This window comes from Selaginella moellendorffii, unplaced genomic scaffold (genome assembly GCF_000143415.4).
Source record: "Selaginella moellendorffii unplaced genomic scaffold, v1.0 SELMOscaffold_14, whole genome shotgun sequence".
Classification (NCBI taxonomy): domain Eukaryota; kingdom Viridiplantae; phylum Streptophyta; class Lycopodiopsida; order Selaginellales; family Selaginellaceae; genus Selaginella; species Selaginella moellendorffii.
Window position 1 is genome coordinate 1,100,974 of NW_003314275.1, and position 25,463 is coordinate 1,126,436.

The 25,463-nt window shown below is 45.9% G+C and overlaps 6 protein-coding genes across 11 annotated transcripts; 4 read left to right on the top strand and 2 right to left on the bottom strand.

Annotated features, from left to right (window-relative positions):
* The first annotated feature begins 42 nt into the window (after nt 1–42).
* On the top strand, nt 43–3,212 carry LOC9632190 (protein KINESIN LIGHT CHAIN-RELATED 3). Of its 2 annotated transcripts, XM_024675040.1 has the most exons (3): nt 43–2,764; nt 2,838–2,995; nt 3,101–3,212. In XM_024675040.1, the coding sequence occupies exons 1-2, from the start codon at nt 51–53 to the stop codon at nt 2,986–2,988; spliced, it is 2,865 nt and encodes a 954-aa protein (XP_024530808.1). In that variant the 5' UTR covers nt 43–50; the 3' UTR covers nt 2,989–2,995; nt 3,101–3,212. The 2 variants fall into 2 exon arrangements, with proteins under 2 accessions (XP_024530808.1, XP_002970244.2); XM_002970198.2 differs by lacking the exon at nt 3,101–3,212 and having other exon boundaries at nt 2,838–3,056.
* Nucleotides 3,141–4,312, top strand: LOC112346325 (glutamic acid-rich protein-like). Its single transcript, XM_024675048.1, has 3 exons — nt 3,141–3,216; nt 3,276–3,503; nt 3,607–4,312. The coding sequence occupies exons 2-3, from the start codon at nt 3,339–3,341 to the stop codon at nt 4,210–4,212; spliced, it is 771 nt and encodes a 256-aa protein (XP_024530816.1). The 5' UTR covers nt 3,141–3,216; nt 3,276–3,338; the 3' UTR covers nt 4,213–4,312.
* Nucleotides 3,518–6,851, bottom strand: LOC9646626 (AP-5 complex subunit zeta-1). Its single transcript, XM_024675045.1, has 16 exons — nt 6,731–6,851; nt 6,523–6,660; nt 6,368–6,459; nt 6,190–6,286; nt 6,084–6,127; nt 5,934–6,022; nt 5,784–5,872; nt 5,585–5,734; nt 5,386–5,533; nt 5,254–5,330; nt 5,135–5,206; nt 5,030–5,077; nt 4,850–4,977; nt 4,675–4,795; nt 4,414–4,606; nt 3,518–4,350 (listed from the first exon to the last, which is right to left on the bottom strand). The coding sequence occupies exons 1-16, from the start codon at nt 6,830–6,832 to the stop codon at nt 4,292–4,294; spliced, it is 1,647 nt and encodes a 548-aa protein (XP_024530813.1). The 5' UTR covers nt 6,833–6,851; the 3' UTR covers nt 3,518–4,291.
* Nucleotides 6,852–7,617, bottom strand: LOC9632191 (ubiquitin-conjugating enzyme E2 E3). The gene is made up of 4 exons (XM_002970443.2): nt 7,397–7,617; nt 7,261–7,334; nt 7,057–7,204; nt 6,852–6,995 (listed from the first exon to the last, which is right to left on the bottom strand). Exons 1-4 carry the CDS (start codon nt 7,587–7,589, stop codon nt 6,898–6,900), a joined length of 513 nt encoding a protein of 170 aa, XP_002970489.1. The 5' UTR covers nt 7,590–7,617; the 3' UTR covers nt 6,852–6,897.
* Nucleotides 7,618–10,287: 2,670 nt separating this feature from the next.
* LOC9632192 lies at nt 10,288–15,230 on the top strand. Of its 4 annotated transcripts, none has more exons than XM_024675042.1 (10): nt 10,288–10,675; nt 11,536–11,867; nt 12,168–12,695; nt 12,769–12,837; nt 12,908–13,074; nt 13,134–13,332; nt 13,392–13,584; nt 13,645–14,129; nt 14,318–14,422; nt 14,504–15,230. In XM_024675042.1, exons 2-10 carry the CDS (start codon nt 11,736–11,738, stop codon nt 15,035–15,037), a joined length of 2,412 nt encoding a protein of 803 aa, XP_024530810.1. In that variant the 5' UTR covers nt 10,288–10,675; nt 11,536–11,735; the 3' UTR covers nt 15,038–15,230. The 4 variants fall into 4 exon arrangements, with proteins under 4 accessions (XP_024530810.1, XP_024530812.1, XP_024530809.1 ...); XM_024675044.1 differs by having other exon boundaries at nt 11,539–11,867; XM_024675041.1 differs by lacking the exon at nt 10,288–10,675 and adding an exon at nt 10,867–11,348.
* Nucleotides 15,231–15,337: 107 nt separating this feature from the next.
* Nucleotides 15,338–17,004, top strand: LOC9646627 (probable WRKY transcription factor 11). Of its 2 annotated transcripts, none has more exons than XM_002970200.2 (4): nt 15,338–15,577; nt 15,832–16,456; nt 16,558–16,683; nt 16,755–17,004. In XM_002970200.2, exons 2-4 carry the CDS (start codon nt 15,837–15,839, stop codon nt 16,882–16,884), a joined length of 876 nt encoding a protein of 291 aa, XP_002970246.1. In that variant the 5' UTR covers nt 15,338–15,577; nt 15,832–15,836; the 3' UTR covers nt 16,885–17,004. The 2 variants fall into 2 exon arrangements, with proteins under 2 accessions (XP_002970246.1, XP_024531200.1); XM_024675432.1 differs by having other exon boundaries at nt 15,338–15,559.
* The last annotated feature ends 8,459 nt before the right edge of the window (nt 17,005–25,463 follow it).

Genomic DNA, 25,463 nt, shown 5'->3' on the forward strand with positions numbered 1-25,463 from the left:
CTAGCGAGGAACCCTAAAAACAGAGGCCAAGAGGGTTTAGGGTTTTAGCGATGGTCGCTACGCGCTTGCTGCTTCTGGCCAGGAATTCCTTCGCGGCTAGACGATCGCTCTGTTGTCACAGGAGTGCCGCATTCTTGGAGCACGAGATTTGGGAGATTTGTAGCCGGCGAAGCTCGGGATTTCCATCGCTGCTGCCTTCCAGGTATTTTGGTAGCAATGCCGGTGCTGGCAGCGGTAAGGAAGTGGCGAAGGAGGAGAAATCCGTGATCCCGGCCGCAGGTAATTCTCGTGCTTCGAGAAAAGGGGAAGATCACTCGAAAGCAAATGAGAATATGGAGGACAAGCCAAAGCGAACGAAGAAAGTGGAAGAACCAAAGTTGCCGGCTTCGAGAAAAGGAGATGTCGAGGAGGTGGCCGATGGAGCGAAGGCTAAACCCAAGAAAACGAAGGTGGTGGAGACCGAGGCAAAGCTTTTAGCTCCCAGAAAAGATCTTGGCAGTAACGAAGCGATCGAGGGAGCCAAACCAAAGCCAAAGCGATCGAGAAAAGTGAAGGGCGAGGAAGAAAAAGACTCCAGTGTTTCAGGAAATGGCAAAGAGGTGACTAAAGCGAAGTCGAAAGGGACGAAGAAAGTGCCAGTAGAGGAAGGAATGGAGTCCGAGCTATCAGCTCCAGGCCAGAGGAAAACATCTAAGTCAAGGACACAGTCTGCAAAGAAGGTGGAGGAAACTGTGAAGGCTGTCGGGACAGTTGGTTTAGTAGCAGAGAATAGTATGGAGCTGGAAAAGAAAGTTGAGAAGAGACCACCAAAGCCAGGGAGGCAAGCTGCGAAGAAGATGGAGCTACTGGATGAAGCTGCGAGGATTGCCGGGACAGATGGTTTAGTAGCAGAGGATCCAGAGAAAAGTATAGAGCTAGAAATGAAGGAACGGGATCCAGTCGTGGTGGTAGAATCATCGCCGCAAAGTTTGGACGTTCAAGGCAAGAGAGATACTTGTGGGACTAAAACTCCAGAGTTCGTGGAAAACAATCTAGATTCGGAAATAAGCGTACCACTTGTGGAAGAGTCCGGGGCGTCGCAGCAAGCTTCGGACGATGCAGCGAAGCCAGAGACAACAGAGACTGTGAAGGTTGCTGAGACAGACAACGTGGTTGTAGAAAAAGATTCAAAGGTGGCAGAACCATCGCCAGATCAAGCGAAGACGCAGTATGAAAATGTGGTCACAGCGGAAGCAAAACAGGATGACTTTCTTGAGGTGGATGACGAGCTCAAGGAGTTTCTCATGGACAGAAAGCTACAGCAGGAGCAAGTCGAGGAGGACGAGGACGACGAAGACGACCACGACTACGTATGGGACTACAGGGATATCAGGCAGCTGCCAAGCTCTGTGAAGCACCTCGAGAAGAAGCTCAAGGAGCTCTCCAGCACCGCTCCTCCAGACGACCGAAGGATCGCGGTGGTAAAGCTCAAACTTGGTCAGGAGCTGTGCTCAAGTGAGCACCTGTCGCCACAGAGAGCAGTGGACCTTGCGAACGAAGCTCTCAAAGTTCTCGGGGTTGGCGGCGATGGTTCCATCGAGCAGGGAATGTGCCTCGCGGTACTGGGAGCTGGATACCGGGGGCTCGAGCAGTACGAGAAGAGTTTCTCTTACCTGAAACGAGCCTCGACGTGTTTCGACGAGATGAACGAGAAGGGCCAGGAAGTTGTCCGCGAGATGCAGTTCACTACGAACCAGCTCGGCCTCACGTACTTGTCTCTGGGCCGGATCAAGCAAGGCGTGGAGTCACTGATAGAGGCGCTGGATCTCCAAGAGACGGTGCTACCATGCGACGATCCCGACCTCGGCAGCGACTTCCGCAAGGCCGCGGAGCACTTGTGTGACGTAGAGCAGTGGGAGGAGGCCAAGAAGCTGTGCGAGAAAGCCATTCGTATCCACAGCAAGATCAAAGGCTTTGACAACGAGGAAGTTGGCCACGACAGGAAAATCATGGCACGGATTTACAGGGGCTTGAGCCAGCACGAGAAGGCGCTGGAACAGTTTAGAATCGCGAGGCAGATCTTCAACGAGGACGAGGAGAACATCTACTGGGCCAACATGGGAATAGCGGACTCGCAGATGTGCATGGAGAGCTACAGCGAAGCCATCGCGACGATAGAAGGGGCGATGGAGTCGATTCCAAAGAAGCCAGTGACTTACAGAGGGACTGCTTATCTCAAGCTCGCCAAGGCGTTTTATCTCAAGAAGGACTTTAACGAAGGAATCAAGAGGTTGATGGCTGCTCTCGAGTTCTACAAAGCGAACCTTGGTGCCGGCTCCATGGACGAGACTGCCAGCCAGCTCCACGAGATCGCGGCGCTGTTTGACGCGATGGGAGACGTCAAAGGCTCCATCAGGACGCTGAAGATCGCCATCGCCGCCTACGACTGCGTCCCTGGAGCGGAGAAGCTGGTGATGAACGCAAAGATGGACCTTGGCTCGCAGCTTATACGGCACAAGAAGCCCGAGAGCGCGCTGCGTTACTACGAGGAGGCCATGGAGCTGTCCAGGAAGCTCGGGTTGCCGAGCCTCAACCTTCTCACCTTGACGGGGATAGCACACATGGAACTCTCGAATCACCAGGCCGCGATGGAGGTGCTGCAAGATGCTAAAGCTTTGCTCGAGAGCCCGGAACAGATGAAGCGCTCGGACCTGTCCAAGAAGATTTGCTTCCCGAAGCTCCCCGTGTATCACAACTTGGTCACGTGCTACCAGCATTTCGAAAGGTATGTCTTGCTTTTCTCGCTTTCTATCGTTCTTTTCCATCTTTGCTAATGCTCGAGCGATCGCTTTGCGCAGATATGACGACGCTCTCGACTGCCAGAAGCTTTTGGTGGCGGAGCTGCGCATCGCGGGACGCGAAGCCGAGGAAAAGCTCCCCGACGCGACGCGAGTGCTCGAGGAACTCATGGAGAGGAGCAGCAAACTCCCCGTCCAAGCTCAAGCGTGACTCTCGGGTACCTTGTCATCTTTTCACGATCACGAGAAGTTGATAAATAGATAGAGATGGTTTTAAAAGCTTCGTGTGGATTTCTTACTGTTTTCTTCCATCGCGAATGCAGGCTTGAGTCTCGGGAGTCGTACCAACAAGCGCAAAAGTCCGTACGGGGGAGTTTACATTGTGGAAGATCCTTTGAGCAAAGAAACGAGGCGTTTTGGCACGTTATAGCGATTCCAGGTGGGCTTTTTGCTGTTTGGATCACGCATCTGGCTAGAGCGAGAGCTTGTGGGTCACAGGGTAGAGAGAGAGAGGAGGGAGGCTTTCCTTTTAGGGAAGTGGAAAGAAGTGAGAGCCAAGAAATGGCGAGCTCCAGGAGCAAGATTCCGGCTTACACGCCGGCGCTCGTCATCGGCTTGGTGGTGGTGGCGCTCTTGGGTTTCCAGACGCTCCGGGAACGCAATTCCACCAGTGCTGCGCTATACCAGAAGGAGAGCGAGATCGTCAAGCTCCATCTAGAGCTCCAAGTAAGTGGTCTTTCTTTCTTTCGCTCTATCTTCTTTTAAGGACTTGATTAGTCGTCGAGGACGAACTTACACGAGTTTTTTCTTTTCCTTTTGCTCTTGGCAGGAGGTTCTCAAGTCGTCCGAGCAGCTGCAAAGAACAGTGTCTAGCCTCCGAGCCGAGAAGAGCAAGCTTGCGACTGATACCAGTAGCTTGAACTCGCAGCTGGCCCAGCTCGAGAAGTACCGGGGTTCCACCGAGGACAGGAAGAGGAACTTGGAGGAGACCGTGCAAAGCAAGGAGGAGGAGATCGAGGAGCTCAAGGAGCAGTTGGGGAAGATGCAGCACAGCGCCGAGGAGCTGCGGGAGCTCAAGCAGCAGATTCGTGAGCTCGAGGAGAAGCTAAAGTTGGCTCAAACGGGTGGTGGCGCTGGGGTGAAAAAACCGGAAGCGAAGGAATTCGTGTCGGGTCTGGAGGATGAGGATCCCAAGGCCCGAAACTCGACGGCTCTGGAAGACGAGAAAGAAGACGAGGAGGCGAGGACGACTGAGGAGTCTTCCAAAGATGAAGAGGCGAGTGATGATTCAAAAGAGGGGGACGAGAAGAATTTGGAGGAAGGAGTCGAAGAGGACAACGAGCAGGATAAGTTGGACGAAGATAGCAAGTCTGCGGAGTTGGATCTGGAAGAAGGAAGTTTGGGTGGAGATAACAACCAGGAGGCCGCAGAATAGTTTGTTTGTTGGAAAAAGTTCCAACTCGAGAGCTTAGCTTCTCTTTTACCTTGAAGTTTGTAAAGAGTTTTTGCGTGTTTTAAGAAGCTACACTTTGGCCGATGATGTCTGAGAAGGAGAAGTCGTGGAATGGCAAACCTGAGAAAATAAGACAAAGGAGCTTGAAACTTTTCTGAAAAGACGAGCTAAACCGAATCTTACCTTCTCGTTCGTCGAGGAGATAAAACGGGATGTTGGCGACTGCCAGTGTTTGAGCTTTGCTCCATTCCACCGTTCCAGGCCTGTGCTGGCCACCCAAGATTGACGAGCAAATCGCGTGGTCGTGCATCAGACCGAGGTAGTCACGAGCTCTTCTCCAGACGATCTTATCGAGTAGCTGATGTGATCGTGCCACCTTCGAAGCAATCAAGAACAGCAACTTAAACTTCCTCAGAGAAGCAAAAAAAAAAAAAAAAAACAAACCTTGGCAAGGCACACTCGAGCTCTAGGCGAGAGCTCTCGATGGCACGTTGCAAGCTTTGCTATGGCGGTTATGACAAAACATAGCAGCCGGGACTGGGCCGGGACGGCAGAAGTTTTACGCCTGGATGTTTGTAAAAGATTAGACACAACGTAAGCTGTGAAAAACTTCAATTACCTTGACGAGAGGTTTTCGTAGAGAACCAGCTCCAGAGTTTCAAAGAGCTCTCTTGCAGCATCCTTGAAATGCGTACCACCACCTCCATGTTCTCCAATCGCCCAGCATAGTTGCAAAGCAAGCTCAGTCTAGCAAATGCAATGTAAGTTTAGCGCTCAAACATTGAGAAATCCATCTTACTTTGCCGTCACTTGTTTGAGGTTGACTGACGCTGTCCGTGATGGGCTTCTGCGATGTTTTTACTTCTTTTGGAATAACGATTTCAAATAGATAAGAAAGGCTTACCTTCAAAAGAGCAATGAATTGAGGAGATTTCTTAAAGCAAGCGTGCATAAACTGAAAACACGTTTGTTGGACCTGATTTAAGACACGAGTCAGCTTATGAGTAAACTAATCTTGCTTACCTCGATTGAAAATGCCTTATCCGGAAACATGGCATCGATTCTGAAGAAAACCATAGGTAAAAGAGCGCAGAGTAGTGCTAAACATACAAAGAGCAGCGGATTAAATGCAAAAACCAAAGGCTTGGAACTTACAATCGCTCACGTCTCGCAATGCGACGTCGAAATAGACTTGCAAAAGCTGCGGGCTAAATTTCAGAGCATGTTTAAGCTTGTTGGATTGTACAGACCCCATTGCTGCTTCCAACGTGGCCTTCATTCCAGGATACGACCAATGACGTTCCTGCAAGATGAACCTTCTTATCCTCAAAGCAATATAGTCACTTCTTGTTACCGCTAAGCCTTCGTTTTCATCTTTCAAGAGGTCCGAAAACAGATCATCTGCTTCGTAATGCGAGTTTCTTCCAGAGCCTTCTTTGCTGGAATCATCGCCCCCATCAATGAAGGTTCCTGTGTAAGCTTCATCCATCAATGCCAGAAGTGCCTGAGAAACGAATAAACAAATCGCACAGCTTAATGAGCATGTATATCACCTCGGGTGCCGGGTTTTTTCGAATGTTTCCCATGTTTCCGTGCAGAGATCCAGTGCGTTGTTCTAGACTCTCCAGAGCCAGGACCAAAGCTGCATAAAAACTTCACACGCTTCAACTTCAGAAATCGAGTCATAGCTCGGAGATACTCACTCGGCAGGTCCAGAAGAGCCAAGAACAGCTGCAAAAATGACGGCGGCCCCATGAGCGCGGGAAACAGCTGCAAAAATGGTGTGTCGAGGCTATAAAGCAACAGAAAATCAGGAGATGGAGATAAACTACCGCGAGAAAAAATTCACTCACGTTTCATCTCCCCAAGCAATCACCTTGAGGAGCAAAGGAAAGAACTGCGCATTCAAAACCATAGCACATGAGATAAATGCGACAGCAATGAAAGTTCGATACCAACCTGAGGAAGAACACTCGAATAAGAAAGCAAAAACTTCATCTTGTTGTGATTTAGGAAAGTCACAGTCGCAGCTGCTACAGCAGGATCTGCATATTGCCTGGAAAAAAACAAAAATGCTCGTCAAATAAAAGAAAAGAAAGAAGAATGAAAGAAAGAACAAAGAAACTTTAGCACTTACTTGACGAGGCATGAGCGAAAAAAAGCTCGCAAACTTGGATCCGCATCGTGAAGAACAGTCTCTCCATGATCCAGAAAAAACTGTAGTATAGCCTGTTGTGTGCAAGAAAATAAAACGCTAAGAACTTTCCCAACCAAAAAATTCCAAGCTCGTACCAGCGCAACTAGAGCGGTGCTGGGACGTTGTGTCGACGAAGAACAGCATCGCTGGAAGAGCTTCGTCATGGCGGGATAAACTCTCGTCACCAAATCCTCGTTCCCTTCACTCTTACACATCGCATTGAGCCTTTCCACCTGAGAAACAGAAACACCCCATCTCCTCTTTAGAAATCACAGCAAAAGAAAAATCCAGCTCGTTACTAACCGCATCGCGAACCGAGGTGTCGGCCGTGTCGATCGCCGAGGAATCGCGGCCAGCACCGAGCGAGAGAATCCGGAGACAAATCGCCCACTCCCTCTCCTCCATATCTCCTCAATGCAAGAGATTTTAGGGCTCCACGCGAAGCTTTTTAAAGATTTTTAAACTGTTAATCAGTGCGCGAATCTTCGAGTCCATTCCATGGCGGATTTGTCGTGGAGGTGACGATCGGACAAATATTCGTGGGCGATACTTCCCACCAAAGGATCGACTGCAAGGAAGAAAAAAAAAAGAAAAGAAATAAGTTCAAGAAAAACGAAGAGAAAACTCACAAGGATCTGGCTCGCCCAGCAATGCACAAATCGAAACAAGAACTTTGGAGATTGTAAGAGCTGGACTCCAATTCTCCTCGAGAATTTTCAGGAAGATCTGTCCGCTGGGATGAATGTTGCAGTGATAGATTCGCGTTCTAAACACCACCTACATTTTTCCAGCGAGAGATAGGATCATCGAATTTTTCCTCCTTTCCACATTACCTTGGGAGGCTTGAATGGATAATCGCTGGGGAAGCTAATGTCGATGAAAAAAATCCCACCTTGATAAGGCGATCCTGCGACAAGAAGAAGATTTCCTTCAAAAGATGAAAGCATTTGCTTGATCTACGAAGTGTACCAGAAGGACCAACGATTGTGGAGACCCACTCGTAGAGATTATCGCCCTTTGGACCGGCAGAGCAATTCTCCGGTGGATCAGCGCTAATTTCTGCGAGCTCCTTCTGGATCCGCTTGGCAGAGGCGGTGAGCGAAGTAGTGGAGTTCCAAGGCCGCCCCGCCGTGCCACTGCCTGTTGCCGCGCTGGCGCTCATCCCCAAACCCCTGTTTCTATGAAGAACCCTAAAAGTGTAAACTGAAGAACCCTAAAAATTTGATTAAAGGTTTCATCAGCAAAGCTCACAAACCTTTGCATTTTTCATCCATCATTCTCATGCTTCAAGTTGGGCACTGCAAGACTATCAAAATAGCATATAGAGGATAAATTCTTTTTTTGAAATTTGAGAGATCAAGATTCTTGTGTGATTTGGTAGGGACCAAAGAACATGTTATGTTTGTGTGCTACATCATGTTTGGGTCCTTGTTTCTACAGGCAAGGGAAAAGGGTGGATGCAACATAGCCATCAGCATTGTGAGGAGAGCAAATAAATTATAACATTTTTGAAGAAATTTGGGAGGTCCTCTTCTGTCTGTGTGGGAGACACAAGACCATCCATCTAAAATACCTGGAAACAAATTTGACATCCCTCCCTCCACTTCTTGCTTTTGAACATGGCTAGCACAATTTTTATGATAAAGGGATTGATCCAACCCTTTCAACAAACGCATTTGTTTTCTCTCATTCTTTTATTTTTTATTTTGACCATTGGCCTATCAACTCCCTCCCTTTTCTTGGGCCACTTGAAGGACCAAACTCCCTCATTGTTGTGATAGTGTTCTCTTGGTTCCATGTACTAGAGATTTCTCTCCTTTTTATTTCTGCTCCTTTTTCTGATTATTTTAGGATTAAATTGCCTTTCCTCGTGAGGTGAGGCGATCCATCGCCAGCTAGTGTACAGACAAATCAAATAAAAAAGCTCATCCAATTTGATAGATATACGTATATATATGCAATTATAAATACTATTAAGAAATACCCGAATTTATGAATTACATATGCCTGAGTTCCTGCAAGCATTCTTTTCCAAGTGAAAACGACACTACCGTGCTTATTTTTTGTATAAATCGATCAAAACGCACACCGAGCAGCGAGCCAACTTTATGGTTTTTATCAAAATCCGAGGTGATCGAGAGGATCACTTTCACTTCACGGAGACGAAGTTAGGGAAGGACTCGATCCAGGATCTGACGCCCAATTTAAAACGCTGAGGCCCATGCTACCGCAATTCGTACGCTCTACGTATAACTCCTTTCTATATGTTTCTTAGCAGGGGTTCCTTGTTTCCCAAGAGAGGCGTAAGATTAGACACGGGGTCGCCATCTATCCAATCTCTTCCGGCCACCGCGCTGGCATTTTCATGGAATACTCTATCGCCATTGTCTTCATAAAAGCTTGTTTTTGAGATCTCAATCTCAGGAAATTGATGGGATTGGATTGAATTGATTGATTGGTGCAAGATGTTTTGATTGCTGGGTTGTGCTCCTCCTCTACTTTTGGTTCTTTTTCTTTTGTTCTCCCTGTGTGTTAGGTCTTAGTTTCCTCCTCCTCAGCTTTTGAGTCCTCCTTCCACTCGCTGAAATTCAGACAAGTATCCAGATTATTTCGTGAAATTCTCAAAGGAGAAGATCAAGGAGGGTCGCTGTCCTAGGAAATATAGAAAGAATAAGAAAGAGAGAGATTCTGTCTCACTCCATCTCTCTGGTGGTATTCAAGCTGGCATTCATGTTGTAGGTGGTAGACATTTCAACTGTTTTTACCAAGCATACTCAAAAGGGGTTTAAAACGGCGTCAAAGTCTTTTTCCGGTAAAAAGATGACATGTATTTCCCACGTATTCTTGTGGCGTACAAATACACGTCAACATATGCGCAGCCGAGTTGGTGAAAGATCGGGATGGGACATCGTTCCCTCCCCACTAACTAACTTAAGACCCTTTAGCGAAAACAAAAGGTGGCGGAGTGTAAAGAAAGGTGGTAAACTCAGTGGACTATGAGAGGCTACTTGCTGGGTTCAGAAAAAAGAATTGCACCACCTTTTGCCCCTCCCCATGTGCATGCGTTCAGAGGATCAAAGCTAAGGATCCAAAGACCCGAAAGCGCTAGGGTTTGAGGATTTTACAGTGACATTCCAACCTATGTGCACCAGCCACCACCGCCACCTTCCAAAAGAAAGAAACAACAAGTTGGCGGCGCAAAAGAAGAAAAAAGGGGGGAATTTAACGTAAAGGGTGGAATGAAACAGAGCGTTAACGGGATATGTAGCTCGCTTTCTAGGGTTTGTTTGTTAGTTTGTTTGCCTGGCAGCCATTTTCTTTTTCTTTACATTTTATTGTAAAAATACATTTTACTATTATGATCGTGAAATAAAGAAATATTTGCTGGAAGTTTGTGCGTGTTGAGAGAGGGTAAAAAATCATCAGATGTTCTTGTCGTTGATGTTGGGGTGTTGGGAAGCATGCATGTTGGATTCGCCCGTTTGAATCCAACGGAGGGTTTTGTGTCTTTATTTTATGTTTTCCAAGACTTTTCAATCTTTTTTCCTGTTGTGTCACGGTTTTTGATCAAAGGAAAGCAGAGCTTACGAGAGCATTCATTTTCATAGTTTTTTTGCATTCCATTCGATGCATTCCAAAAACCCTGTCCCCCTTTCGAGGTAAAGAACAAACAAAGAGAAGCAACAAAAACAACGCGGTGGGTGTTGGTGGCCTCTCGACGTCGATGGCTTCTTCGACCTTCAAACTTGCAAGAAGAAAAAAATCAACAGTAAATTGCTTTTCCTTTTCTTTCCAGCTTTCTTTTCTAGCTTTTCCTATATGGTGGTGTTGGTCCTCCAAAGTCCTTCACCACATTCAAGGCAGAGTATCGAGAAGGAAAAAAAAAATGCAGCAGGAGGAGAAGATGGTGACGATGACGAACTTCTTCTTCTTCTTGGCGATGGTGACCAATACGAGCGAGTACTCTTGCCTTAACACCCGTTAAGCTGGATCCATCCGTGCGTTTAAAGCTGAGATTTGTGGGGCATGGAGTGCGAGTACTCGAAGATCTCCCTGGATTTGTAACCATCTCAGACAAATCTCCTCGATAAAAATCACACTTTTCTCTGTGTTCCATCTCACCAAGTTGGCACAAACACCATTTCTTTTTTGTTAGGTCAAAGGCAAGAGGCAATGAGAAGCGCAGCGATGCTCGTCTTGTTGGGTGGAGCTGGCATGGATTCCCAAGCAACTTTCGGTGCTCCATAGGTAAAGCTCTCATCTTTTCCTCCATAGTTTTGCCCAGCAGCAGTGTGGAAATGCGGGCTTAGCTTAGTGCTCATCACAAAGCCCCTCTTTCTCTTTGAGTTTGTGTAAGTTCCTGTTAGCACTATAACTCCACGAACAAAGCAAGCAAGCCACTGTGTCTCCGTGTGTGTCTTTGTGTCTTTGTGTCTGTGGTTTGAAAGCGAGACTTGATCTTCCTCCAGCTTTTTTTTTTCTTTGAGTTGAGGGAACTTTGGTTTTCTCTTTTTGTGTATGTGTGTAGCGGCTAGGATTGACAAATTCCCTTCACCAAATCCCTGGCACCCTGCCGCTCTGCTGGTTTGTTGGGTGCCCTTTCGTTCTCACCAGTTTTTAGAGCGTCTATGAGAGAGAGAGGAGTTCTCCCTCGTCATGGAGGACGGCGAGCAAAGCTTGCGAGCTTAAAACTGTGTTACGAGGGGTGAGAGCCGTCATATCCATCGCCACCGGCCTCTTTTGCCCTCTTGCTGTCTTCTAAGACGCTCTCTCTTTCCTCTCTCTCTCTTTCTCTTTGCATATAAGCCCAGCTTCTTTCCATTCCAACCTTGCAACTCAAAAACTCAGGGAGAGAGAACAAGAGGACGGAGAAGTTTTTGTGTTTCGGTTTCTTCTCTTCGATTTCGTGAGAGGCACGGAGGTAACTTTTCTTCTTTAGCTTCTTGGTTTCGACAAGTCCCTGTTTCTAGCATGAGTAGTGTCTGTGTCTCTGTTCTTCTCGGGATGATATGATCCAATTTGGAGTTTTTTTTCTTTCTTTCAAGTCGAGCGTGTTCTTGTAAACATTCCGTGCAATCTTTCATACTCTTTTTCTTGGTTCCTTGCAGCAGGCAGGCACGCTGGTAGAATGTTCCTTAGTGAAAACTAAATTCATTCGCAACTGAACCGAGCTTGGGAGAATTCATGATGACAGCTTGCAAGCATTTGCTCTAGAGGAGGAGCTCTCAAAGTACTTCCCAAAGGCCATCATTTTGTTTTTTTTGGTTCCCTTTGGCTTTGGAGCAAGCCAGATCGCCGCTCGCTCGCAATGGCCGCTCTCAAATTGGAAAATGTGGGGAAGAAAGCTGCTTGGGTGTATCCGGAAGTCCAAGGTGCAAATCCTCCCGAGAGATGGGGACACTCAGCTTGCTTCTCTCAAGGAATGCTCTACGTTTTCGGGGTAAGTCACAGTTTTCTCTTCGTTTTTTTTTCTTTCGTTGCTGAATTCGAGTTCTCACTGCTCACTTCTCGCTCATCCAAAAAGAACTCGTTTTTTTATCCATCCAGCTCAAACTCACTAGACTTGTTCCGAATTCCACCACTAGAGGAGCTGTTTTACTTTGTCCTTGCGTTCTTTTTTTCTTCCTCCAGCCGAATCAAAATTCGAAATCTCAGTGCTTGCTTGCTTGCTCATATTTCGCTCTAAAAACGCGATTTTTTTCTTCGTTTCTAACATAATTTACGTGCTTTTCTTTGACAGGGATGCCGAGGAGGCCTACATTTCAGTGACGTGATGAGCCTCGACTTGACGACCATGTCCTGGAGCTCTTTCGCTTGCACTGGCCAGCAGCCCGGCACCCGAGACAGCCACTCGGCCGTCCTCCACGGCCGCAAGATGGTCATCTTTGGCGGCACCAATGGCTCCAACAAGATCAACGACGTCCATATCCTCGACCTCGACACGCACGTCTGGTCGTGTCCCACGGTCGAAGGCCAGGCGCCTCCTCCTCGGGAAAGCCACAGCGCCACGCTCGTCGATGGCAACAGGGTGGTCATCTTTGGCGGAACTGGCGAAGGCGATGGAAACTATCTCAACGACATCCACATCCTGGAGCTGGACAGGATGCGCTGGGTTTCTCCGGCGGTGAACGGTGAGCTCCCGGTTTGTAGAGACAGCCACACCGCGGTGGCTGTCAAGGACCAGCTTGTTGTCTACGGTGGTGACTGTGGCGATCGCTATCTCAGTGAAGTTGATGTCTTCAATCTCAAAACCTTCACGTGGTCAAAGGTAATGCGCTTGTTTTGCTCGTCGACAATGACGGAAAAATCGTTTTTTTTTTTTTTTTTGATTTTTGGCTCAGATAGATACTGCTGGATCTCTACAGCCGGCTGTTCGAGCAGGCCATGTAGCTGTTGCTGCAGAGAACAAGGTAGGATTCTTGTGATTTCCTTGCTTTGTTTTTGTTGCTCTTCCTTGTTCTTACGAGATGGAGGTGACAGGTTTATGTATTCGGAGGCGTTGGAGACAGAGCTTACTACAACGATGTTTGGGTTTTGGATCTTAGCTCTTGGAAGTGGTCGCAGGCTGAAGTTGCCGGACTCCAGCCGCAAGGACGTTTCTCTCACGTCGCTGTTCTGAGAGACGATGATATTGCGATTTATGGAGGGTACGTGTTTCTGTCTAGCGTTCTTTGGTCTAACCAAAGGATTGGTTTTTTATATGTAGATGTGGTGAAGATGAGAGACCTCTAGACGAGGTTCTAGTCCTCCACCTTGGAATCGAGCAACTCAATCCTGATTTTCCCAAATGCAAGTTCATCCAGACTGTCTACGACATGGAGCGGCGAAAGCCTTCGGTGGAAGTTATCAACGACGATGGTCTCTGCGATAGCGAGACCAAAGTCTCCAAAAAGGATCTAAACCTCGTAAGAATGGCTCTTCTCTTTCTCATTACAAACGCTGAGAGATTGTTCGTTTTTCACAGAACAAGACAACTTCTTTGCCCCCGTGCAAAGAAGATTTTCTCAACCTCTCCAGCCCGAAGGTCCAAGGAGGTGGCTTCCCATTTCCTCGGAGCCTCAACGACATGGCTGATAAATCCGGAGGAGCTTCAAGTATGAGGGCCAGAGCAAGAAAGTTGCCGTTCCAGTACATGGAGCATCTCACCAGCCTTGAAAGTAAGTAAACTTCTTCTATGTTCACAACTTTGGTTTCTTACAAACATCGGTCTCCACCAGATGGTTTTCACGCGAAGAAGCGAAAAACAACAAATCTCATGGGAAGAATGGAGGGCGGTGTCGAGTCGGAGCAAGACGAAGCATCACCGACGATGTCACAGCATCCATCTCCAACGCTGTCGGACCAAGATAAAGCTTGTCCAGCGGTGATGGCGAAGCCATCGACGAGGCCACCAGCGATCTTTCTCCAGCACCAGCAGCAGCAGCAGCAACAAGATCACCACAATCAAGCTCACAAGAATCACCACCACCAAGACCAGCAGCAACAACACACTGTAAGGTTTCCAACTTTGCAGCTCCAGCTCCATCTCCCCGGCCACCCCCAGACAATCTCTCTCCCGGTTCACGAGTCATCTCACTTGCAACAGTCGTCCCATCATCTCGCCGAGCATTTCACGCAAAAGTCCATGCAGCACCTTCAGCAGCAGCAGCAGCAATCCAGTGACAAAGTTCCGAGAACCGCGACCGTGGGAGTGCCTAACATCGTAAGTTACCACACCCCTTTCATCAAAATCCAGTTTTTCTTCGTTTGCTTGCATCAAAATCCACTTTTATTCGTTTGCTTGCATCAAACTCCATTTTTCTTCGTTTGCTTGCATCAAAGGCAAGTTTTTCATTGGTTTTCGCAAAGTATCAACCAAGCCCGGTTGTTTTTTTCGTGTTTTTCTTGCAGGTGGGATCCGAAGTACGAGGAATCGTCGACGGTGCATTCGATTCTGGTTATCTTATGACTGCTCAAATCAATGGACAAGTCTTTCGTGGCGTTTTGTTCTGTCCTGTAAGTTCTTCCAAACCATTGTTCTTCGTTCTTTCTTTGTTCTCGAGTTTTTCTCACCAAGATCATCACTGTGTCACGCAGGGTCCAAGCCATGCTGCCGTCCATCGACCACCGCTCTGCAATTCCCACCCAAAGCCAAGCTCTTCCACAATCGTGATGGCGGCTCCCCAGAGCGCAAGCTCCACCCCTCCAAGCCCGGTAAGCGCCACTCTCGTCGGCTACCCCGTCCATTTCTCCAACGCAGTCGCGGTGGACTCGCCCAATCGGCCCAATTTCTCGGAGCCGCCCAAGAGCTTCCACCATCCTCCTCCTCCCGACACATCGCTATCAGTCCGCCCCGTCCAGATCATGGGCGGCTTCCCAGCGATCGTGGGCAATCAATCCGGGCGATGGGTGTGGCAGCCAGGATTCCCTCCCCAGCAGCAGCCGGAGAATGGATCGAATTTGAGCATCATCTCAGTCCCAGTTGCAGTCCCAGTTCCAGCAGCCTCCCCCAATGTCCCGCCCTTCCCCAGCAATCTCGTAACAAAGAACCCCGCGGCCCGCGAGCCCGATTCGTCGCAGCCGGCCGTGACGCTCAGCCTGGGCCAGTCGACGCACGCGCACAAGATCTAGGCAGGTCCCCTGTTTCTAGGGTTCTTGGGCAGAGTCCCCTGTTTTTAGGATTCTTGGACCAGTCCCCTGTTTTTAAGGGTTACTGGGTAAGGTCAAAATTAGGGCAAAGGTGGGACCCATTGGACCAGGACTGGTGGAAAGTTCCACATGTCAGAAAAACAAAATGGTAGTCAATGGCGCGCTTTGACATTTCTTTCGGCTTTGTTGACTTGGGCTTGTTTTTCCACGCTTCTCTCTCCCACGTGTCACGCCGGTATTCGCAAAGCCCCCATTTTAATGTGAGGTTTTACCCTGCGCGTGGGTTGTTGTTTGGCAGAAAATGCGGGCAGTGGAGTGAGGGTCAAGGCGCCGCGTTTACTTCGCTCTTCCTCTCCTAGGTCGGGATTGCCCCTCGCCTCGCCCCAAGATCTCTGCGCGAGAGAGGATCGCGGGACTGGCGCGCGGATCCGCGGCTGGAGTTTGGGATTCTTGGCGATTCTTGGCGATTTCTCGGCGGTTCTTGGCGGTTCTTAGCGATCCCTGGTGGATAATCTCTCTCCGGTGAGTGATCCTTGTGATCTAGGCCGCGGTAGCTCGATATTTCGGTGTGTGCTGAGAGATCTGGAGTGTTCTCGCCTGGCGTGTGTGTTTTGGGGGATTCTTGGCGTGTTCTTGGTCTTCTCTCTCGGATGTTTCCTCGCATTCTTGGGGATTTCGAAGCGCCGGAAATTTCTATAGCTTTTGGATGCTTGTTGACATTCCTGGGTTGGAAGTCTTGGCGATTAAGTCCACTTATTAACTTAAATTCCTTGCAGAAACCATGGATGTGGATGTTTTACACTATGGAGGCGGCAGCCATAGCCATACCAGGGATCACTATGTCCAAGTAGCGGCAAAAGCTGGCCTGGAGAACGTCCATCGATTGATCGACATTCTTTCCAGAGACAAGCCTCCGGTGTTACAGGAAGACAGCAGCCTCGCAGCGTCCTCGGCAATGTTGCAGTTCAAAAAGGTGAATTCGCTCTTGAGTCGGACTGGGCACGCTCGTTTCAGGAAAGGGCCAACACAACCCAACGTAATGACCACCTCGGTTTTCCTGGTGAATCACTCCTCCAAGGACGAGCAGCAGGAGAGCATTCAGAAACTCGCCAAAGAAGAGCCAGCAGCTGGGACGGAGCTCGCTCTTGGATCGATGTGCTTCAGCTCCGATAATTCCATGAGCTCCAGCCCGCCACCTTCGTCGTCCAGATCGTTCATCTCGTCCCTGAGCCTCGAGGGGAGCGTCACAAACGGCGGGCTCTTCGAGAACAGCGTCACCAATGGGACCATTTTCAAGCCGGTTCCTCCCAAGAGCAGCCATCCCGTTGAAAAATGCTCGGCCGCGAGCATTCTCGACAAGTGTCGAAGCGTTGGCAAGTGCCATTGCTTCAAGCGCACCAGGTCAGTAGCATCTCTCAAAAAGTCCACTCTCCGTAGAAAAAAAAAATGTTTTTAGGTGGTGGCAGAGTTGACTAACGCACATCTCTTGCTCGTGCTTCCAGAAAGCTTAGAGTCAAGCGAGTGATCAGCGTGCCTGCCGTCAGCAACAAGATCGCTGACATTCCCCAGGACGAGTACTCTTGGAGAAAATATGGTCAGAAGCCGATCAAAGGCTCTCCACATCCAAGGTAAGCGGACGAGATTCTCTCGTTTTCTCTTTTCCTTTAGTGAAGAACAAGTATAAACAAGCTTCTTGCAGGGGCTACTACAAATGCAGCAGCTTGAGAGGCTGTCCCGCGAGAAAGCACGTAGAGCGGTGCCTGGACGATCCGACAATGCTGCGTGTGACTTACGAGGGAGAGCACAGTCATGGCGTGCAACCGCGGTAGACTTTTGCTAATTGCTTTTTTTCGTTCTTCTCGGAAGCGAGCTTCACTTGGTTGAGTTCTCTTCTGGGATGTACATAACATACAAATCAACTTATTGGCCACAGCATTTACAGCGAAAAACTTACAACACCATTCTAAATGAATTAGAATCTGAGCGACGCTTCTATCAGCAGTAACTCGCGATTGGAATGCCACCAGCGGCAACTCCATCGCCATCTTCCAGATGATGCAGCATTTCTCCGGACGAGATCACATTCACGGGAATTCTCTCGTCGTGCACCGCTTGGATGACTTCGCTGCGATCTTGCAGCACTCATGGTGATGCTCACTACACCGAGATAGCAGCGGATCGAGCAGCGATGCTAGACTCAACTCTTAAGCGATGCCTCGTCAGGCATCACACCGCAGAGAAGCGTCTCGTGGTAAAGGCCTCGAAGCCGTCAGCTTGGACCGTAGCATTCCACGAAACAATATCCCCCTTTGGAAGAGATTCGAACATCTCACGTGCTTTTCCATGAATCCTTGACCTGGCCATCCAGCCATGGAGCTGCACCATACATTTGGTGCTATCAGTGAGTTCCAGGCAAAGGTGCAGTTAATCCTTCATTGATTTTTAAAATAATGAACAACAAGTTCCTACTTTTGGACTAAAAATCGCAATCTGAGTGGAATCAGTGCAAAATAATCAAGTCCAAGCTTATATCTTTTAAGCTAAATCCCTAAGAGAAATTTAGATTGCAAGTATATATGACTGCCACACTTCCCGTAGAAGTCTATCAGCGCGTTGGCCACAAACGTATCACTCTCGGCACGGTGTCTACGAAGAAAAAACAGAAGTCTTCCGAAAATACTGCATTCGTTTCCCATATACTCCATCCTTATTATTCTTGTATTGCTGCCATGGAAACGTCTCTTTGGGAACACACGACCACAACCTGTAGCTTGATCTCTTCAACACAGCATCCACCATTTCTAAGCCACTCGCTTTAAAGACTTTAAAGCCGTGTTTTCCATCCAGTCTCGAAAAGATCTGAATCAAAAATGTCTTCATCCATACCAGAATCAATGCTTGGAAAGACTTCAGAAGTTGGGTTCACGTACTTGCCCATACCCATCTTTGCTCACCAGCAGAACTTGCCTCTAGCATGATATGAGGTCCAATATGATGGGAAGTCTCAGCACCAGAGGTTCCGTCACCGTAAACTTGCTTGATAATAAAATCACCACCCTTCAACTGCAGCCTATGCTCATAAAGCTTCCACCCAAGAGCAGCTGAATGTTTCTTTCAGGAATTCCACCACACGTACAGCTCCAGCAAGCATATACTGATTCCCAAGCAAAGCCTCACTTGCAAACTGAAATTTCTTGTCGCTGTGGTCCTCAGTTGCCACGATGTGCAGAATGGTGTCGCTGACTTTTTTCACGTTGCCTCCTGACAAAATCGTAGCCGCTTTGGATGCACATGATCCAAATCAACCGCAGCTTTGGCCCTGGCCTTCCCCTCATCCAGCTTTGTTGCACGCAGTAGATACCTAGGAACTCCACCCAAATAATCGAAGTTGTCAAGCCCTTTCTCTCTGTCCACCACATTCATGCTCCCGTAACTAGCTCGGTAAGGCTCAAAGTCGTCAAGGAATTTCCCAATCTCCTCCCTGGACCACACCGGCATATAAAGCGTGCAACAAAGCCCCCCCCCCCCTCCCCCTCATCATAGTTTTTCTCCTTAGATGAGCAAACCAAAAGAACTTGACAGCTGCGAAGTAAAGGCGTCTTCTGCTTCCCATCTATCACTAGCCACATCGACGGATCGTCCAGCATTTTGCGTATAATTGTGTCATTCACGTGATAACCACCTTCAGCACACTGCCTTCCAAAATTCAGGATGTAAACAACCTCGCCAACCTTGTATAACACCTTTTCATGCCCCATTTAGCCCAGCCTAACCAAGCAGGTGCCAAGCAGATGGCCGTGAATTCAATTACAACCACAAGCCAGACACAAGCACCCAAGACCAAATCCAACAGCGACACTATCAGAAGCAAGACCTTGCTGATTTCATGGCGCACTAAAACAAAGGGCTTTCGCAATTGCTTACCAGATCCGGCGACTGCAACATAGGAAACGTGTAAGAATATTTTGAAACGGACAACTGCAGAGCACAGGCTTACCAGTCAGGAAATTTTTCACCAGGAGCGCAACAATGGCCATTCGACCAGGTAGAACTTTTTCCATATCCTGCTCCGCGGCCTCAAAAGACTCTGTATCAGTAAACCCATTCTCGGCGAGCTTTGCCAGGTCGGCATCAGTGAACTTGGAGAACTCTCTCTCAGAAAGCTTGTTACGCAGCTCCTCCAACGGCCATTGATTGAACGTTTTTAACCTGGGACGTACAGTGGCTCCCTAACCTAAGTTAATGTTCACAATACTTAACTTATCAAGACTTTTTTTTAAAGGCCTGAACAGTTTTAAATTAGTCAAGGTACAAATTATTTAAGCTATTTGTAAATAAGTCATGCTAGATCAACAAATATAGAGACATTGTAGTCCATAAGTTTACTATGGAATATAAGAAATCAATAATCAATGGCTCATGAGATCATCAAAACAATCTGTTAGTCTTATGCTTGTTGGTGGGCACTATGAAACCTTGTAAATAGTTAATGAATGAATAATACTCTAAAATGTAAATATCTTAATACTCTAAACTTATGGATGAGCAGCACATGCTCATTCATTAAATTGACAAGTTCGAGGTTTTATTTGCCTAGCTAGTAAAACAATAACATTATGCTCAATGTTGACCAATTGGGGGTGGGTAAATCACCATAGACCATATCGAATGACCCACCCCCAATCAGATAATTGCAATGACCCACCTGCAATTGTAGGGATTTTCAAAATTAAAATATATATTTACAATTTTGATTATATTTTAATCATCTTGTGAGGTCCAATTGTATAGCTACAATGTTGTATACTAATATTACCATAGTAAAATCTTGATGACTATCAAATTGATTTCAATTCAGACCACTCACTCTTATATATAAACTAAGGTTTTTGGGTTAATTTATATACATATTTTTGTATTCCATTTTCTTGAGGAGGGACTTGGATTTGGGATTTTGGTTTAAACTTAGCTTTTACATTGTCTAGATGTCCCTTTCTTTATAGTTTTTTCAATTTCTTTTCTTTTTTTTTTCCTTTTCATTTATCTTTCTGGCAAAGCAACAATATCCCCCTTATTTGATTCTAGAGTAGCAATTGGTGCATTTGCTTAATGTTATATAGTTGCAATTGAACAATTAAATTCAATTGATGGTAACATTCACGGCCTGTGATATAGCTCCTCCTACTCTTGTTTTCAATCCTTGTGTCCGGTTGGAGTTTTTCATAGAAGTTTTAGGGATGATGCTGCAATAGTACAATAGTTTGAGTGCAACCATTTGTAAGGACTGGAGCATTCTCCCGGACGTCTTTAAATGCATATTTAGATATGTTGACGATTATGATAATGCCTTCCAACAATTGCATTGTCTTTGTCAAGGGCCATTTGAGTCTGTGATATAATTTGGTGTTCGTTTCCAAAACCTCTTGCTTTGTACAGAGTTAAATATGTCATAGTGGATCAGTATGGGAATGTTGTGGCCAACACTTCATCAAGATCTTGTAAAATTTATGCATGCATTTAATCTAGCCACCTTTGACGATGCTTAGCATAACATTATAAAATGTCACCTCTTCCACTTCTTGTTACACATCCTTTAACTCCTCTTCTTGTAGGAGATGTGTGAAATAAAGCACCAAAGTGGAGCTAAAAGTGTGCCACATAGTAATGGTCAAAATAGAAGTCCAATGAGCATAACACACTTGGACCAAAAGCTCTAACTCTGAAAGTCAAGAGCAAGAGTGGAACTCCAAACGAAGTATTCGAGGAATGAACACAAAATGATTGATAAATAAGTCTTTAAGAAGGATTAACATATGGCAAGTGTCATAACACATAAAAGTGTCGAGACAGAGTCTGACATAGAGTTCGAGATGAAGTCCAAGATAGAGTCTGGGGTAACTTGGTGAAGTATTCAAGAGCTAGCTCTAATTCCCCTGAGAGATCAAATGGTCGATGTTTCTAATCTATGGAGGGGTGGCACTACTTACTTGGATACCTAGCGTGGCTCAACCGAACCTTATTTTAGCTACATGGCTAGGGCATCTAAGGGCAGAAGGTGGGGAGAGTACTTATAAAGCTTGCATAGGGCCATAGTATTTTGAAATATCATCCCAAAGTTTCAGACTGTGAAAAGGAAAATGATTAGTCTTTTTATGTAGTGACCAAAGGCATGGTCACGTGGTGAGAAAGTCCCAAAGGTTAGTGGGACTTAGTGGTCGGACCTTCAAGCCTTGACTCAATGGCGGTGTTAGTGAGCACTGCCATGAATGAATGGGATTTAGTGGGGGACCGAATAAGGGATATTGAAGAACAATATTCCCTATGTCTCTAAACATCCTAAAGGTGCTAATGTGTGCTCAAAGGATGACCATTCATAAATAGATGGCCTAATCTATAGGAGATAGTTTGTGTCTGTAGTATGGGTGGTCTTGGACTAGCGTAACAAATTGATATATCAATGGTACCTTTAAATGTCTATGTTGGTATTGAACATGTGAAGCACTTGGACCAAGTGCAAAGACTGAGTGGCATAAATGCCATTCACAAGGCTAATGTGTCCCCAAGTTAAAAATAGAATTTATGAAGGTTGTGAGTGAGACCACTTTAATTTGTTAAAGGTGTGGTTAAGTGGCTAAAGTAGAATGGAAAATATAATCACTTACAAGATAGTCATGTTTCAATGGAGGTTAATGATGTTGCTGCCCGAGTTCAAAGACAATAGTGAGGATATAGTCATGGTTGTGATGTCCGCTATTGGGAGTGTAATGAAGTTGGTCACACTTATCAACATTGTCGGCATTTTTCAGATTGGTGACTTCCATTTCTTAGGTAGAGACCTTGGCGTCAATAACGTCCTTTTTGTGTTGCTGTAATAGAAGGTCTGAACATCGAGATGCTTCCGGGAAATGAGGAGTCGCAGTTGTAGCAGAGAGTCCTTGTGTAAATAAGTTAGTGACCCTCCATTTTTCTTTCAAGAGTATCATTAAGGGTTCACTTGGCACCAATTCATTTAGTGTTTACTTTCCAAACTCAGTTTTATAATAAGAAGTATTCTATTATTCTTTCTATGTTAGTTGATACAAACTCAAGTTTATCTTCTATTGCTTAACTTGTTGCCACATGTTGCTATCTACATTTGAGTTATGCAGCAAAGCTAGTTTTCATTCTTTATAACAATAGTCATACACACATATGTGCACGGGATGAAGTGGACCTAATTGTGTGTGTGGGTGATCTCTAGCTTGAGTTGCAATCATTATGAGTGATGCCAAGTTAAGCTTTTGACTTCATCCTTAGTATAAATTGGTTGCAACGCAATCATGCCAAGTATGACTTTGAAATTTCTCCCTTTTATCTCATATTTCTTTATATTTCTTCCATTTTTCTCATTTTTATTCCTCTTCATCTCTTTGCTTTTACCTTTATTTCCATCATTTTTATTTCTTTATTACTTCCTCCTATATTTACATTTTTTTCCTCTATTCCCTCTTTTGATCCCTCCAATGGTTTTTATGTTGCAGTAGTTGATTGGCTCATGAAAGAGTATGTCGATCTCTTTGAATTTGATTTATCTTCTGGGGCCAAGATTGCAATATATCATCCTATTCCAACTAGAGATGCTTGTCAAATCAAGGAAACGAAAGCTATTTAAGAATATGTGAATGCATTCATGTAACGCATGTGATCATGGGATGAAATTTGGATATACTGTCATCGTGGATCTTTGGAACCTTGGGGGATAAATGGGGATAAAATAGCCACTAAGGGCTCTCTCATTAAGCAATTGCCCCTTTTCTAGTTGGCTTAAGGGGAGAGAGGGTGAGTGTAACACATGTGATCATGGGATGAAATTTAGATATACTGTCACCGTGGATCTTTAGAACCTTAGGGGATAAAATAGTTACTAAGGGCTCTCTCATGGCTTACGGGGAGAGAGATAAGGTGCGTTACAATTCATGGCAAAGAGGATCTTTGTCACAAATATATGGGTAACATGGATGCATTCCATGCCTTCATATCAGGCTTCCAAACCTAGGCTTGAGGCAAGGTGATGTGTTGGAACCCGACCAACTATAAGGAAGTATTAGATGTAACTATCAAAGTGCATTTCAATGATAACCTATGAAAGGGGAACACAATGGAGTTGGTGCCCACATTTAGCAAAAAAGCCAAACCAAAGGGGATATATGGCAAAGGGAAATTCAAAAAGAATTTCTCTAAAATGAGTTTTTAAGGTTTCGAAATGGTAGATCCAATGGTCAATAAGCAAGTGGGGGAGTCAAGTGAAAAGGGACAAATTGACTGATAAAAAGGTTAAGCTTGCTAGTAGCATAGGAAACAATATATACTTTAACTGTGGTGAAGCAAGATATTTTTCAAGGGAATGCCTCTACATGAAGAAGGCCAAAGTCAATATGGCCATTAAGTCAAGTGAAATCTAAATTGAGGTATGTGATCTAGTCTCTAACTCAAAGTTACTCATTACACGAGCAACTTTGGTAGGGAATCATTCGCGACATCTACTAGCCTTTTTAGGGAAGTTCGAAGGTAGCTTTGTTAAGATCCTTATTAACACGAGTGTTTTAAATAATTTTGTGGTTGCAGACATAGTCCGGTAAGTCAGACTAATGGTGTAATGGTTGGGTGAACCAAGGACTATAGAGTTTGTTCAAGGTAGCTAAAACACCGATGAGGTACTTCAACAAACAAGAGTCAAAGTAGAGATATAGAAAATAGACATGGATGTAAGCTCCTGAATTTGGACTTCCCAAGAGGTTACCCAACCCAATACTATTCAAACCCTAAAACGCTTAACCCCAATTATCCCAAGACCCTTAATTGATTGGAAAAGGGGGTGCATTCTTATTCATGGGCCCTTTCCCTGTATATTTGAACAGGGACTGTTTCTCAAGTCATTTTCTTTAGTTGCTTACAATCCACCACGCTTCCTTGCAAGTTCACGCCCTTGTGAATGGAAGTTGAGAGCCGCAACTCTCCTGAGAGCCCCGCTCTCTTGACACCTTACCCCTCGGGTCGCTCTTTCCCTGTATATTTGAACCCCATGGACTGTTTCTCAAGTCATTTTCTTTGGTTACTTACAATCCACCACGCTTCCTTGCAAGTTCACGCCCTTGTGAATGGAAGTTGAGAGCCACAACTCTCCTGAGAGCCCCGCTCTCTTGACACCTTACCCCTCGGGTCGAGCCCAGCGGGAGTAAACTGGACCAGCCAAATGTCAATCAACATGTGATGTGATTCCCCTAGCCAACGAACAGAGTCAGACCTAAGACCTCTCTGATACCAAATGTAAGCTCCTGAATTTGGACTTCTCGAGAGGTCACCCAACCCTGTACTATTCAAACCTTAGGACGTTTAACCTCAATTATCCCAAGACCCTTAACCGATTGGAAAAGGGGGTGCACTCTTATTCATGGGCCCTTCCTTCTATATTTGAACCCCATGGACCGTCTCTCAAATCGTTCTCTTTGGTTACTTACAATGGATTTCACCATGTTGGATATGGCGGGATTTGACGTGATCTTCAAGATGGATTGGTCCAATTGGTTTGTGGTACCCCTATATGGACAAAGTAGGAAACTTGTGGTACTAGTAAATGCCTGAGGAGAATAATTCAAAGTGCAAGCCTAGGATTTAAAGGTAGGGCAAAGTAAGGCAAAAAACTCCTGCTTGAACCTAATATCCACAAGAGGACAACTCACTAAAGGAACTAAGGCAACATTTTTGTGCTTACTCTCAGTGAGGAGTGACAGAAAGATGGGAACAAAGGAAATACATTTAGTGATCTGGCAAGTGTTAGACCAATTTCGAGATACCATGTTAGAGGAGTTACTTGCGAGGTTACCCCTCGCATGACCAATTGAACATAAGATCAAGTTTGTTGAGGGTGCTAAAGTGGTGGTTCGTCCCCCCTATTGGTTGAATGGAAAGGAACCCGAGGAGCTCAAGTGCCAACTTGAAGAGTTGGTGGAAAAAAGGTATATTATGTGGAGCAATTGCTGTATAGGGCATTAGTATTATTTGTGAAAAAGAGAGATGACTCTATGCGCATGTGCATAGACTACCAATTGCTTAACAAGTATACAAAGAAGAACAAATACCCTTTACCAAGGATTAAGGACTTATTTGATAAGTTGGAAAAGATGAAATACTTTAAGTCAGGATACTACTAGATCAAGGCACCAAAGGAAGATGTCGAAAAGATGACTTGCTAAACAAGGTATGGAAGTTTTGAGTTTTTAGTGGTGTCCTTTATACTGTGCAATGCACTAAGTGACATTTTCGGTGCTGATGAACCACATTTTTATACTCTATTTAGATCATTTTGTAGTCATTTATATTTGACGGAAATCTTGATCTATAGCAAGATGCTAGAGGAGTATGCCAAACA